The following is a 13,786-nucleotide window of genomic DNA, read 5'->3' as shown; positions in this document are numbered from 1 at the left end:
GGCGCCAGGCACCCCACTCTTCTCCTCCCACGTCCGCAAGCCTGTGGGGCCCGGCTCCGCCCAGCAGATGGCGCCCGCGCTCGCCCGTGCGCGCTGGCCAGAGCTCGGGAGGAGCTCTGCATGGCTTCCAGAAGGAAAAGCCTCTACCTCCTGTCGGTGACAACTGGGGTCACCCTGCACCAGACGCCCCAACGTGCTCGCGTGTCTCCAGCAAATATTCTATCAACGTCTGCGCCCCAGACTGACCCCAGGGGGTCAGGAAGGAGGGAACAGAGCACGGAAAATTGTGAGTGTGTGTGTGTGTGTGTCCTGCTCTCCTGCCTTTTGGGAACCCAGGTTCAGTTATTCCCAGAAGCTGACTCCTGAGGATCACAAAGTCCACGCGCATTTGTATATAAAAATAAATTTTAAAATAAAAAGGGCTGGGCATGGTGGTGCAGAGGCAAGAGGATCTCTGTGAATTAATACCCGGCTGGGCTGCAAACAGAGCGAGTTCCAGGACGTCCAGGACTACACAGAGAAAAGCCGTTAGGAAAAAAACCAACCAAACCAAACCAAATCAAAACCTCGAATAAGTAAGTAAAGAAATAACACAAATTAAAAAAGAAAGAAAGAGAGAGAGAGAGAGAAAGAAAAAAAAAGGAAGACAGGAAGGAAGAATACAGTGGGGGTGGAAGCTGGAGAGATGGCTCAGCGGTTAAGAGCATTGGCTGCTTTTCCAGAGGTCCTGAGTTCAAGTCCCAGTACCCACACAGTGGCTCACAGCCATCTATAGTGAGATCTCATGCTTGCCTCTGTCCTGTGGATGTACATGCAGACAGGACACTATGCATAATAAGTAAATATATCTTTTTTTAAAAAAAAAAGAATACAATGAAATTAAATAAGTAAAATAAATGAAGTAAAATCAATAAAAGAAAACACAATAGATAATAATTAATAATAACAAAGGTTCTGGAGAGAACCAGAGCACTTCGGTGCGCTTCTGGCTCTGGAGCATGCAGTGCGGTTCCCAGCACTCCGGTTTCCAGCTGCACAGCGTTAGATGCTCTTCTGGCCTCGGCAGACAGCTGCACTCAGGCTCACACCCCGTGCAAACACACACACAATTAAAAATGGTTAAATCAACATTTAAAAGTAAGATATAGGAGGCGGTGCCGCACTCCTTTAACTCCAGCACTCAGGAGGCAGAGGCAGAAAAATCCCTGAGTTTGAAGCCGGTCTGATCTACAGAGTAAGTTCCAGGACACTCAAGGCTACACAGAGAAAAGAGAGAGAAAATTTAAAGTAAAACAATAACAAAGCAAATAAAACAAATTAATTGTACATCATGTACAAGGCCCTGACTCTGTAGGACGAAAAAAAATGGGAGTTTTAAAAATTTTGTTATTATCATTGTGGATGATTTGAGACAGGAGTTCACTATGTAGTCCAGGTTGGACCTGAACTCACAGAGATTGCCCAGGCTCTGCCTCCCAAGAGTGTGGGGATTAAAGGCCTCGCCACCAAAACTGGCAAAGGAAACCTTAATTTTCAGACATGGATGGTAGCCATGATTGAATATTGTTGTATCCTGAGCTGAGGTGGTGACATCATCTCAAGTAAATTACTTGTCAAGCTCGTAATACGTATGGCCACCAGAGGGCGCGAGAGACCGCCTCCTTCAGCTTACAGACCCGGACCTGGCCTCTGGGAATGAAGATCTAGTCCCACTGATCCCATGCCGTCACAGTCCTGGCTGAAATAAATAGTGATGTCTTGCGCACAGACCTACCTAGCATGTAAAAGTCCTGGCTTCAGAAGCAGAGCAGGACCAGGAAAGAAACTGAAATATAAATGTCACTGGGTGCGGTGGCGGACGCCTGTAATCCGGCACTCAGGACGGCAGAGGCAGGCGGATCTCTGTGAGCTTGAGGCCAGCCTGGTCTACAAAGGATGTCCAGGAGAGCCAGGGCTACACAGAGGAACTGTGTCTCGAAGACCAAAGGGGCTGGAATATATGTGTGTGCGCCTATGTGTTTATGTGTATATATGTGTGTGTGTGCGCGCATATATATATACATTCATACATATGTAGCCTTTTTTCATCCTTTTTGGTTATTTTCTTAGATATATATTTATTTATTATGTATACAGTATTCTCCCTGCCTGTGTGCTTGAGAACTGGAAGGGGGCTCCAGATCTCGCTGTAGACGGTTGTGAGCCACCATGTGGGTGCTGGGAAGTGAACCTCCGGAAGAGCAGCCGGTGCTCTTAACCTCTGAGCCGTCTCTTCAGGCCCCTCTCTTAGGCTCGTGGCAGCTCTGTAGTTGCTAGTGCCAAGCGCCCGTCGCCATGCCTCAGGAAACTGAGGAAACCCAGGACTTTCTGCTCACAGGCCTGCGGAAGGGTGCCAAATCTGCCAAGATCAAGAAGAACGAGGATGGTGAAGTTCAAGGTTCGCCGCAGCAGGCACACCTGCTCATCTCAGCCGAGAAGGCGGAGAAGCTGAAGCGGTCCCTGCCCCTGGTTTGACAGTGAAGGAGCTGAAATGAGCCAATCGTCTGGAAAGGGGGGAGGGGGCGGGGCTAACAGTACTTGATGCTCCCACAGAGGACCCAGGCTCCAGTCCCAGCACCCACATGCCACCTCCAGTTACAGGGAATCCAATACCGTCTTCTGGCTTGATTCCAGGCACACATGGTGACATGCGTGCAAAGCAAACATTTACACACATAACTTTTTTTCCAGACAGGGTTCCTCTGTGTAGCCCTGGCTGTCCCGGAACTCATCTATAGCCCAGGCTGGCCTCAAACTCACAGAGATCCATCACCTCCACTTGGTTTTAAAATATATATTTTTTAAGCTGACAGTGGTGGTGCATTCCTTTAATCCCAGCACTGGGGGGGGGGGGGGGGGGGGGGGGCGGGGGAAGGAAAGCTCTGGGGGGTGAGGGGGGGGGGGGGGGGGGTGCAGGGGTGGAGGGGGGGGGGTGGGGGGGGGGGGGGGGGGGGGGGGCAGAGGCAAGCAGATCTCTGTGAGTTCAAGGCCATGTGGAGTGAGTTCCAGGACAGCCAAGGCTAAAACAGAGAAACCCTGTTTTGAAAAACAAAACAAAAATTAAATTAAAATATTGTTTAAGGATTGATTGATTGATTTTAAGAGTGCTCTAGCTGCATGTACACCTGCAGGCCAGAAGGGGGCATCAGATCACATCATAGATAGTTGTGAGCAACCATGTTGGTCCTGGGAATTGAATCCAGGTCCCCTGGAAGGACAGCCAGTGTTCCTAACTGCTGAGCCATCTTTCTAGCCCCTTAAAATATTTTCTTAATGAGGGGAACATTACTGTGACAGAGGCCTAATTGAGGTACAATTATTTATTCACATGGTTGGGGGTCAGGGCCCACCTCCTAGGAATGAAAATGCATTCTCACTTACACTGTGTGGGATTCAGAGATCAAGGTCAAGCCATCCAGCTTGGCAGAAATCGCCTTCATCCACTGACCCCTCTCACGGCCCTCTCTTCCCTACAGAAACCAGGCTAGCCCCAAACTCACAATTATCTCCCGCCTGTGTCCAGAGGGCTGAGATCACAGACCCCGTGTTTTCATTCTCCATCCCACATGCAGGCTGGGAGGCCGCGGTGCTGTGGGTAAGGCGGTCCAGAGATGCCACGCCAACCTGGGCCACCCTCAGCTCACTCCAGGAATTAGCTGTGTAGCCCAGGATGACCTTGACTCTTAACTCTCCTGCCCCCCCACCCCGTACTGGGGTGATATGTTTGACCACATCAGGTTCAATCGGTGCTGAGGATAGAGCTCAGAGCACGTGCATGCCAGCAGGGCTGAGTCCTGGCCCTCCCGCCTCGGCTTGCAGAGGAGCCAGGCCTAGCCTGGATCACATAGGAGGTCATTGTCACCTCACGGGAGGCTCATTTCTCACAGGGAACTTTTGGGGTTCTCAAGTTCCTGCCCCCAGTTTGTCTGCGCACCCAGACATGAGTTGTTGATTCCAAAGCTGAGCACCCAGATTTTATTTATTATTTTTGAATTAATATTTTTAAAGAGTTATTTATTATGTATATAATAGTGTATGTATACAATGTTGTGTCTGCATGTCCACCTGCACCCCAGCAGAGGGCACCAGATCTCACTATAGATGTTTGTGGGCCACCGTGTGCTGGGAATTGAACTCAGGTCGTCTGGAAGAGCAGCCAGTGCTCTTAACCTCGGAGCCATCTCTCCAGCCCCTGAATTAAAATTATGCATTTTATTTTATGCGGTCTGACGTTTTGCCTGCAGGTATGTGTGTGCACAGTGAGGCCAGACCTGGGAGCGACGGATCCCCTGGAACTGGAGTTACAGGGAGGTGTGAGCCAAATGCGGGTGCTGGGGCTCGAACCCAGGTTCTCTGAAACGGCAGCGGGTACTCCCTCCATCTCAACCAGATTTGAAAGATAATTATCTGGTGTGCGTGTGTCTGCGTCTGTGTGTATGAACACCGCGCGTGGGAACGAGTGGGTTCGCCGCGCACCCTGCAGGTTCCAAGGATCAAAAGGCTAGGCCGCAATCACCTCCACCTGCTGACCCCGCTCGGGCCGCCCCAGTCCTCCCAGCTCCCAAACCACCGCACCGGGAACTCGCGGGTTAAGCCGGGGCCTGGAACTCGGTGATTGACAACCGCGCCGCAAGCTGAGCAATGAGCATCCGGGCTCGCCGTCCACGTGGGCTCCCGGCGTCCTGATTGGCCAGCGCCGGCAGGGGGCGGCTGGCGGAGTCCTGAGCCCACGTGCACCTGTGGCTCGGTTCCGGACGAGCGTCCCCGAGTGGGCGCGGGTGGGGCGGGTCCAGAGGCGGGGCCGGGGCAGGCGGGGCGGGGCCGGGGCGGGGCCGGAGGGGTCAAATGGCCCGGGGCCCCGCAGGAGGGGCTTCCTCCCGGCCTGAACTTGGCTGACCTCCGCGGCTTCCTCTGGGAGCCTCCGGGCCTCCCCATCCTCGGAGGTGGAGGGTGAGGGCGGGCGGTTTGCGCGGGTGGGGGCGGGAGAAGGAGGCGGAGGGGGTGTTGACCCGCACAGAACCGACTGCAGCGGGGAGTTTACCCAGGAGGAGTGATTTGGGAGCAAACCAAGGGTCGTTTCTCTTGTCTCCTACTTTTTTTTTTTTTAATTGTCTTGGGTTTTCGAGACAGGGTTTCTCTGTGTAGCCCTGGCTGTCCTGGTCTCGCTCTGTAGACCAGGCTGGCCTTGAATTCCCAGAGACCCGCCTGCCTCTGCCTCCCGAGTGCTGGACTAAAGGCGCGCGCCACCCCTGCCCGGCTCTGAATTTGAACTGTTTTAAGTGTGAGCACCCCTTGCACGCTTAATGACTACGCCGGGCAAAATCTTACTAATTCACTGAGACCCTCGCCGACTGGCCACACTGCTGAGTGCTCCCGCCGGGCAGTGGAGGTGCCTGGGACTCTAGTCTCGGTGTCTGAAGGGATGAGGCCCCGGTGCTCAGCTCGGGTTTTCTGAGAGCGCCGCCCCCGTAGGCGGCTAGTAAAGCCGGGGCTTAGGGAACGCAGAGGCCGCGGGGATGGGGAAGGGGCCTCCTCGGCAGCGGGCTCCTGACGGTGGAGAGGCTGCAGGGATGGGTGGGGGTCGGCTTTTTTTGTCTTCCGAAAACCCGTATCTGCTCCCTGTAGGACTTACCTGACTCGTGACCTCGAGAATCCTCGAGATGGCTTCCCAGAGCCAGGGCCGTGGCGACTTGGGCGGAACGTTGGTAAGAGAGGGTGGTGAGGGGCGCAGTCGGTTCCTCTCCTCACGGGCCTCTGTGGGGTTTCGGAGATTGGGTCTCCCTGTCCCAGCCTGGCCTCGCTAGGATGACAGCCCAGCACCCCAGCCCGACCCCCTTGCAGCCTCTGCACCTGTGACCCTGCCTGTGCAGGTGAAAACAATAGAAGGGGCCACACTTTCCCAGTGTCAATCACCTAGTGATTAACCCTAGGGTTTCACCTGGTCCCGAGTGCGCGGTGAGGGTCCGCCCGCTGGGGGCGTGGTCATGGTGACCCCGTGATGGACAGGGGTCGTGGCCAGGGGAGTACTAAAGGGTAGCGGAGTTAGGAAGGTGGGGAACCAGCGCTCCAGGATCTAGAAGGTTCTGCCGTGCCCTCTGCACATCCAGTCTTCTACCCAAAGAGCCCCCGGGCTTGGAGTTGGGCTTCGCACCTTGTAGTATAGGGGTGTCTGGGAGTTGGGGTGGGGGCTGCAGACTTTATGGTTCTGACCTTTGACCTTTCCAGCCTTCCAACTTCTTGAACCAGTTTTTGTCTGCTGTGGAACAGCTGAGGGAGGACTTCAACAGGTGAGGGCTTCCCTCAGGGCCCACAGCTGCGGGTTGCTGATCCCAGACAGCCAGAAGTACAGCCTGGGTTCCAGTGAACTGTTCATTTTGCTTTGTTTTTAAGCCAGGGGGGTGATTTTTATAGTAGTTCAGGCCGAGACGGGAGGATGGCAAGTTCCAGACCTGCCTGGGCCACACAGCCACCAAAACCTGTCTTCAGAGAAGCACTGAAAAACACTTGTCCAGCTTGTGCAAAGGCCTGGGTCAGCCTTAAGGGTTTGGATGGCATCTTCCCCTCCATTTGCAGATTAGATTAGGTGGCTCATCCTTGTAAGGATTCTGCCCTAGAGCAGATGCATGAGTTTTTTCTAAAGGATCCTCAATTGCTTCCCCCCCCCCCCCCAGGGGCTTCTCTGAAATCATGGTCCGGCTAGACAGCAACACAAGCCTGGTGAGCCTGAGCGGAGGCTAGGCCCATGAGGGTGCCCAGCTCTTCTCCCACCCTACCCCCCACCCAAGCCAAGGCACCTGTGTCCCCATCCGACTTTCCTCTTGCCACCTGGCCCTTTCTCAAGGGCAGTGACAGGAAGGAGGCGCTGCCGAGGGCCAGATGTCGCTGGCCAGAAGCCAGAGCCAAGACTGCATCTCAGCAGGAGGAGGGGGCATGGGCAGCAAGGGGGGGGGACAGGAAGCCCCAAGAACATGGTTGTTCATTCAGGACACTCAGCAGCAGCCATTTGCCAGCCAGCAGAGGTAGCAGGGAAAGAGCCAGGACTGGGCGCTGAAGGGGCCCAAGGTGGGAACCAAGAGCTCCAAGGCGGGGACTGCGCTGTGGGCTGCAGCTGAAGGCTGCAGCTGAAGGGGGGTCAGGAAGATGCACTCAGTAGGTCAGCAGAGGCAGAAAGGATGTTCTGGGAGAAGGGTGTTTTTGGGCAGGAGGGACCAGGCATCTGCAAAGGCTCAGGGCCAGTCTGGGCAGGGACGGGAGGCTGGAGGACACAGGGGTGTGACAGAGAGTTTGGGCGTTGACCCTGTGGTTGGTGGGAGTCCTGGAAAGCTTCAGTGGCCTCAGGGGCAACAGCGGTCACTCAGGGGATGATTGGCAGATTTGCAGGACCAGCTGCTGCCTGAGATATCCTGGGAAGTTTCCGGCAGCTCCCGGCTTCTCCCCCACCCAACCCCTGCTCTATGGGGCTTTCAACCCCACCCCCTTCAAGCCTCACTCTCCAGTCCCTGCTGTGCCAGCGCACACGCCGCCCCCCCCCCATCCCCTGGGAGCAGCAGGAGGGAGCAACAGCTCTCCCTTCATTCACACTGAGCTCCAGGCACACTAAAGTGCCAGTAAATTGCACATTAATGAGCCAGGGGGAATAGGGAGGGCTCCCCTGGGCCCTGGAATCCATCATCCCCTCCCTGGGTCTCCCCTGCTCCCCTACACCCACCCCATCCATTCCAGGGGCTTCTCCCCACCCTCCCCAAGGGCTCCACTCCCTCCATCCCCCCCCACACACACACACTCTGGCTCCAACCCTGGTGTTCTCCCAAAGCTCAGGGGAGGAGCAAAGCTGCTGAACAAATGTCCCCTAGCTGCTGCTGCTGCTGTTGTTGCTGCTATTTTGAGTCTCCAGGCCTCAGTTTACCTGTGTGCAAAGTAATACTAAAGCTTTGAGTCTTGCTGTGGAGGGGACCAAGGGCTTTGTGCATCAAGGGCTGTACCCCAAGCCCTTAATTGTGTTGTTACTGTTTTATTTTTTTTCTTTAGTTGAAGTTTTTGTTATGAGACACAATCTCAAACTCGGTATGTTGCCAAGGATGACCTTGAACTCCTGATCCCCTGCCTCAGCCTTTGCAGGGATCAGGTGTACACCACCGTGCTTGGATGAATAGGTGTGGCTTAGCCCTGAGTGCAGAGAGCTCGCCTCTATCCAGCTCGCTCCCCTTCCCCACATTCGGTTAAGTCCAACCCTAACTTTTCCTAGATGGAAAATTTATCCCAGATGATGGAGACCTTCAGTAGGTCCCAGGGTGTGCTGGAGAAGGTCAAGGTGAGTGTCCATCCTGGGGCTGGAGGGGGCAGGCCGTGTCCTGTGTCTCAAGAGGCTTCACGGTCTCTGTCCAGACCACCCAGGGCTCAGCTAAGGAAGAAACCAAGCAAGTCCCACAGGACCCCAAGTTAAAAGCCACCCCAAGGCCTCAGCCTTGCACCAGAATTCGGTTCCTCTCAGATGCTGATGAGCAACAGGAACAACAGCCCGTCTGGGACAGGGAGCCCCAGTTCTGGCGAGACAGCCTGACCCAGGAACTCTGGGAACTTTACAAGAACCAACAGGGAAACGGGGGTGAGGGTCCCTCAAAGGTGAGGGGGAACGAACGCCTTGGTGTCCCAGCCACAAACCTCACCTCTCTCTCTCTCCCTCCCTCCTCCTTGCCTGTTGTCATGGCACCAGAGAAGCTGCTGGGATTGGTAAGTACCCTTGACGGGGACCCCTGGGCTTTGCCCCAGTGTTCCCCTGCCCTACCCCTGTACCCTCCCACCTCACCCCTGCATTCTGACCCTCCACCCCTGCCCCCGGTGATGTGTCCCCCAGCTCACCCAGCTCTGGCCCCCAGGAAAGTAAAGATTCAGGCCTGCATGACTCTAAACTGGACCGCAAGCTCAGGCACAGGAGCAGTTTGAGTGACTCTGGTAGGAAGGCTTGGCCACAAAGGGGCGGTGCCCCCAGGGGTGAGGGTCCTAAATCCTGCCGTCTCACAGCTCCCTCCATCCTGACCACATCTCCCTCAGACCTGCTTGATGTTCCCCAGAAGGACATCAGCCAGTTGCAGTGTGAGACCCAGGTGAGCGGGAGACCTGGACAGAGGCGGGGAGGGGAGTCACAAGCCAGCAGGGTCAGTTTCTTTCTTTGCACCACAGGAATCTTCTGGAAGGGCTGACACATTTCTGATGCCCCTGTGAGTATGGGTTCTATTGGCCTCTGCAGGGAGAAAGCAGGCTGCCCTGTCGCCCCTAACTCCCAGCCCTGCCTTCCACTCCTGCCTCCCGGTCACTCTCCCCTGTCCTGCTTACTGGCGGTAGAAGGTGAGGGGCCAGTGAAAGGACTCAGCAGGTGATGGTGCTTGCTTCCAAGCCTGGACTTGGGTTTGATCCCTGGGACCCACCTGGTTGGAAGTGAAAAATGACTCCCACAAGTTACCCTGCCTGCCTTCACATGCACAAATTAATGAGTAAACATAAGAACAACTTTTAAAGGGTTGGAGAAGGAATGTCTGCTTAAAACTCAGCACAGATTCTCCCAATCTTGAAGAAAGACAACTTGGAGAAGGGAGTCTAATAATCAGGGTCCTAAGGAGTAGGTAGGAGTTTAGTCTAATTGGGTAAAGCATTTTTAAAATAACATATACAAGTGTTCTGCCTGCACACCAGCAGAGGGCGCCAGATCTCATTATAGATGGTTATGAGGCACGTGTGGGTGCTGGGAATCAAACTCGGGACCTCTGGAGGAGCAGCCAGTGCTCTTACCCTCTGAGCCATCTCTCCAGCCGAGGCAAAGCATTTTAAACAGAGTGGGGGAGCACAAGCGACTATGGCAAGAATTGAAGAGTCTGGTTGGAGCCCGGGGTGCCGGCACAAGGCACGAGTTTGGCTCCTAGCGCTCAAGAGGAGGCGGGAGAATTCAGAGCCAGCCTTAGCTGCATAGTTGGAATAGAACCTGGACTAAGTGGCACCCTGTCTTGAAAACTTCATGCCCTGTGCCCCCCACCCCCAGGTCATGGGACTCCGAGGACTTGGAACACAGCTGTCAAAGGCCTGACGACTTGCTCTGGCAATCAGGTGGTGTCCCACAGGCCCTGCAGAAGGTGCGTGTGCTGAAACACCAGGACCTGCTGTTCTCGATGGCCGTGAGCTGCCTGACGCAGCACGTCTTCACCTGCAGCCGCCGTGGCATCAAGGTGTGGAGCCTCACGAGCGAGGTGGCCGAGGACAGATTCCCCGAAAGCTACTTGCAGTGCAGCGGCCAGGTAAGGGGCAGGGAAGGTGCCTGGCAGGGGGAGGATGCCGGGAGAGCTGCTGGTGAGGCTGGCCCTCCACTCACGGGGACTGTCTTTCGCAGGCCAGTGGGGCCTACCTGCGCACCTGCCTGCTGTCCGCCAATAACAGGAGCCTGTTCGCGGGTGGACACAACCTGGCCTGTGTGACAGTGTGGGATCTGACTGCCCCATCCCTGTACGAGAAGTGCCAGCTGCCCTGCCAGGGTCTGTCCTGCCAGGCGCTGGCCAACACGGAGAGCAGCGTGGCCTTTGGTGGCTTCACAGACGGCACGATCAGGATATGGGACCTACGAAGCCAGGGAGTGGTCAGGTGGGGGACACGGGGCCAGAAGCACAGTGAGCTGAGGCCCCGCCTCCTGACCATGCCCCTGGTCCTCCTTTTATCTTTTGTTTAGGAGAAGTGTCTCCTGTAGCCTAAGCACAGAGGCTAACCTTAAACTCCTGATCCTCCTGCCTTCACCTCCCAAGTTGAGAGAGTGCCTGGCTTATTCATCGTATTACTTGTGGGATGGGGCTCAGGGCAACCTGCCATTTACCAAGTAGATCCTAGAAATGGAGCTCAGGTTTCCTTACCCACAAAGTCACCTGGCCAACACTTTTATTCAGGTTACCTCACCCGGGTCTCAACGTGTAGGCCAGGCTAGCCTGGAACTCAGAGATCCCCCTAGCTCCAGAGTGCTAGGCTGACAGGCTTGCGCTGGCGAGACCTGCTCAGTTTTTAACTTGAGGTCAGATCCTAAACTCACTCTGTAGGATGGCTCTAACTTGCCTCCTGAGTAGCTGGGATGACAGGTTTCAGTCACCATAGCCAGTGTCGGGTCCCATCCCCCATTTTTGAGGCAGGGTCTCACTGTGTATCCCAAGGCAGCCTGGAACTCATGGCAAGCCTCCCCCCTCAGCTGCCTCAGTGCTGGATTTGTAGGTGTGTCCCACCACACCCATGTTGGTGTGGAGCATACACTCCCCTTTAGGGGCAGGGACTTGGGGCTGACCTCGCTGTCCCTTCTGGCCAGAGGCGGAAAACTGCCTGGGGGTTGGGTTGGTAGCAGGGCTTTGGGGGACCTCGGACAGATTCCCAAGCCTAGGCTTACGCCTTTGCTGTCTCTCTGGCCAGGGACTTAGAAGGCCCTGTCAGTGCAGCCAAGAACCTCATGGTCAAAGATAACAAACTCTGGACAGGGGGTCTGGACGCCTCTCTGCGGTGCTGGGACCTGCGGACGGCCAAGGTGGTGGTGGAGTGCACATTCCAGTCCCAGGTGCACGGGCTGGGCTGGGCAGGCGCGGGCCTGTGGGTGGACTCATCGTGGGGAAAGGGGGCATCCCCAGATCAGCTCGATTGACTTTGAGAAGTCGCTAGGGTCTGTGAAACGCCTTGTGCCATGCTGCATATGGTGGTAGAGGCTGTCATCCCAGTACTCAAGCCGAGGCAGGGGGGTGAAAAAGTGAGTCCGTCCCGAGCTACACAGTGAGAATTCTGGCTCACACAAAAAAGGGAAGGGGGCAGGGCTCAGTGGTAGAATGCGTTTCCACCATGCCTGCAGCTCTGGGTTCCATCTGCAGCATCGTGTCAGCTTTGTCACCCAGCACTGGGAAGCTGGAGGTCAGGGTCAGGAGGTTGAGCTCATCTCCAGCTACACAGTGCCCTGAAGGACAGCCTGGCTACATGAAACCCTGTCCCACAGACTGTCATTGCAAATGTTTTATGCTGGACTTCAAGGCTAGCCTAGGCTACAGAGTAAGACCTTGTCTCAGTAAAACTGGAAAAGGGAAACAGACTCTTCCCTCTTTTGTTTTTGTTTTGTTTGTTTTTTGAGACAGGGTTTCTCTGTATAGCCCTAGTTGTCTTGGAACTGGCTATGTAGACTAGGCTGGCCTTGAACTCAGCAGAAATCTGTTTCTACCTTCTGAGTGCTGGGATTAAAGGAGTGTGCCACCTACTACCCAGCTCTTCACAGTCCTATTTTAACCCTGTAAAGTTTGTGGCCTTGTGCCTCTTTTACAGATCAGCAAAGGGGCAAATGGGGACTGACTGTGTGACAGGAAGCAGCGAGGTGGTAGCCAGGCTGTTGAGTCCTGGGGTCCTTGCCACCTGGCAGGCTGGGGTCTGATCTCTGCCTCTGCCCCATTGGTCCTAGATCATGAGCCTGTTGCACAGTCCGACGGAAGACTGGCTGCTGCTGGGCCTGGCCAGTGGCCAACACTGCTTGTTCAACAGCAAGACAAGCCAGGTGCAAACTGCGAGCACCAAGGACAAGACCATCTTAGGCCTCAAGTTCTCCCCAAACGGTGAGAAGGCCACTGAGGCTGGGCGGTAGTGGTGCACACCTTTGATCCCAGCACTCGGGGAGGCAGAGGCTGGCGGGTCTGAGTTCCAGGGCAGCTGAGTCTACAAAGTGAGTCCAGAACAGCCAGGGCTACATAGAGAAACCCTGTCTCAAAAGCAAAAATAAGTGGCCACCCACTGCTCTGACACTCCCTCACCCTAACACCTTTTGTTGCCATAACCTACCTGCAGGGATCAGGCATTTGGGCTCATCTCTGGCTACTTGGGGAGTTTGAAGCTATCCTGGGCTGTGTCATGTCGTAAAACAGCAAAACATAACAAAAGACAAAACAGGGAAGCTTTTATTTGTTTTGCCTTTTTGTTTTCTGAGGTAGAGTCTCATGTAGCCCAGGCTAATCCTCTTCTCACACTGTCAGCCTGCCTGCCTCAGCCTCCCGGGTGCTGGGATGACAGGCACCCAGCGGCCAGATAGTGGGTGGGTGGGGTCACCTGTAAGCTCACTGTCCCCTCTGCCTCCCAGGCCAGTGGTGGGTGAGCGTGGGGATGGACAACCTCATCACTATCCACAGAATGCCCACAGGAGCGAAACTCTTGCAGGTACTTGGGGGGGGGGGGAGGTGCCTGAAGCTCTGGGTGGAGAGGAACTGGCCTCTGTGGGTCCCCTGGGCTCACCCAGCATGCTGTCACACAGGTCCGGGAGGCTGGCTCTGTCACATGCTGTGACGTGATAGACAATGGCAAGCTGGTTGTCACAGGATGTGGGGACTGTGCCTCGGTGTACCAGATCAAGTACTGACAGCTTCAGCCCCCTCCCCCGTCTCTTTCCCCAACTGCACAGTGGTGGGTGGCGGTGGGTGTGAAGGGTTTACAATGATCCTGGAGAGTCCCATGGGCTGTGAAGACCCCTCATCACACCTAATAAACCAATTGAGAAGGCACAGATGGCCTGTCTGTCCTCTGAAGGGATACTGGTCTGTCCATCCCTTCTTTACCCAGGTTTTGGACAGACTTTATGGCTCTGAGCCTTCCAACTTCTTAGTTCTCTATTAATCCCAGCACTCTGGAGGCAGAAGCAGGTGATCTGATCTCTGGGGGGCAAACCAGACCCCCACCCCGCTTTTTGTTTCTAAAGAGAGCTAGGAAGATC

General features: G+C 55.2%; 2 protein-coding genes across 3 annotated transcripts; both read left to right on the top strand.

Moving 5' to 3' along the window:
- The first annotated feature begins 2,334 nt into the window (after positions 1-2,334).
- On the top strand, positions 2,335-2,870 carry LOC129677043 (60S ribosomal protein L38-like). The gene has a single exon (XM_055607606.1). The coding sequence runs from the start codon at positions 2,335-2,337 to the stop codon at positions 2,512-2,514; it is 180 nt and encodes a 59-aa protein (XP_055463581.1). The 3' UTR covers positions 2,515-2,870.
- A 2,006-nt stretch (positions 2,871-4,876) lies between these two features.
- Positions 4,877-13,577, top strand: Tle6 (TLE family member 6, subcortical maternal complex member). Of its 2 annotated transcripts, none has more exons than XM_055607602.1 (15): positions 4,877-4,989; positions 5,665-5,744; positions 6,265-6,326; positions 6,711-6,756; positions 8,285-8,350; positions 8,753-8,769; positions 8,894-8,991; positions 9,091-9,143; positions 9,220-9,257; positions 10,073-10,325; positions 10,418-10,665; positions 11,470-11,611; positions 12,491-12,641; positions 13,160-13,236; positions 13,331-13,577. In XM_055607602.1, the coding sequence occupies exons 2-15, from the start codon at positions 5,700-5,702 to the stop codon at positions 13,433-13,435; spliced, it is 1,401 nt and encodes a 466-aa protein (XP_055463577.1). In that variant the 5' UTR covers positions 4,877-4,989; positions 5,665-5,699; the 3' UTR covers positions 13,436-13,577. The 2 variants fall into 2 exon arrangements, with proteins under 2 accessions (XP_055463577.1, XP_055463576.1); XM_055607601.1 differs by having other exon boundaries at positions 8,425-8,769; positions 8,916-8,991.
- The last annotated feature ends 209 nt before the right edge of the window (positions 13,578-13,786 follow it).

The sequence above is a fragment of the Psammomys obesus genome, unplaced genomic scaffold, assembly GCF_907164565.1.
Source record: "Psammomys obesus unplaced genomic scaffold, mPsaObe1.curated_primary_1811, whole genome shotgun sequence".
Taxonomy (NCBI): Eukaryota; Metazoa; Chordata; class Mammalia; order Rodentia; family Muridae; genus Psammomys; species Psammomys obesus.
Note: the sequence above shows the minus strand (reverse complement) of the source record. Positions and strands in the feature narration are given on the sequence as shown.

Bases quoted from the DNA above. Each gene is read 5' to 3' on its own strand.
- LOC129677043 (XM_055607606.1), top strand. From the start codon at position 2,335: ATGCCTCAGGAAACTGAGGAAACCCAGGACTTTCTGCTCACAGGCCTG.
- Tle6 (XM_055607601.1), top strand. From the start codon at position 5,700: ATGGCTTCCCAGAGCCAGGGCCGTGGCGACTTGGGCGGAACGTTG. The intron at 6,757-8,284 runs GTGAGCCTGAGC...AACTTTTCCTAG, and splicing joins TAGACAGCAACACAAGCCTG to ATGGAAAATTTATCCCAGAT. The intron at 9,258-10,072 runs GTGAGTATGGGT...CCCCACCCCCAG, and splicing joins GACACATTTCTGATGCCCCT to GTCATGGGACTCCGAGGACT.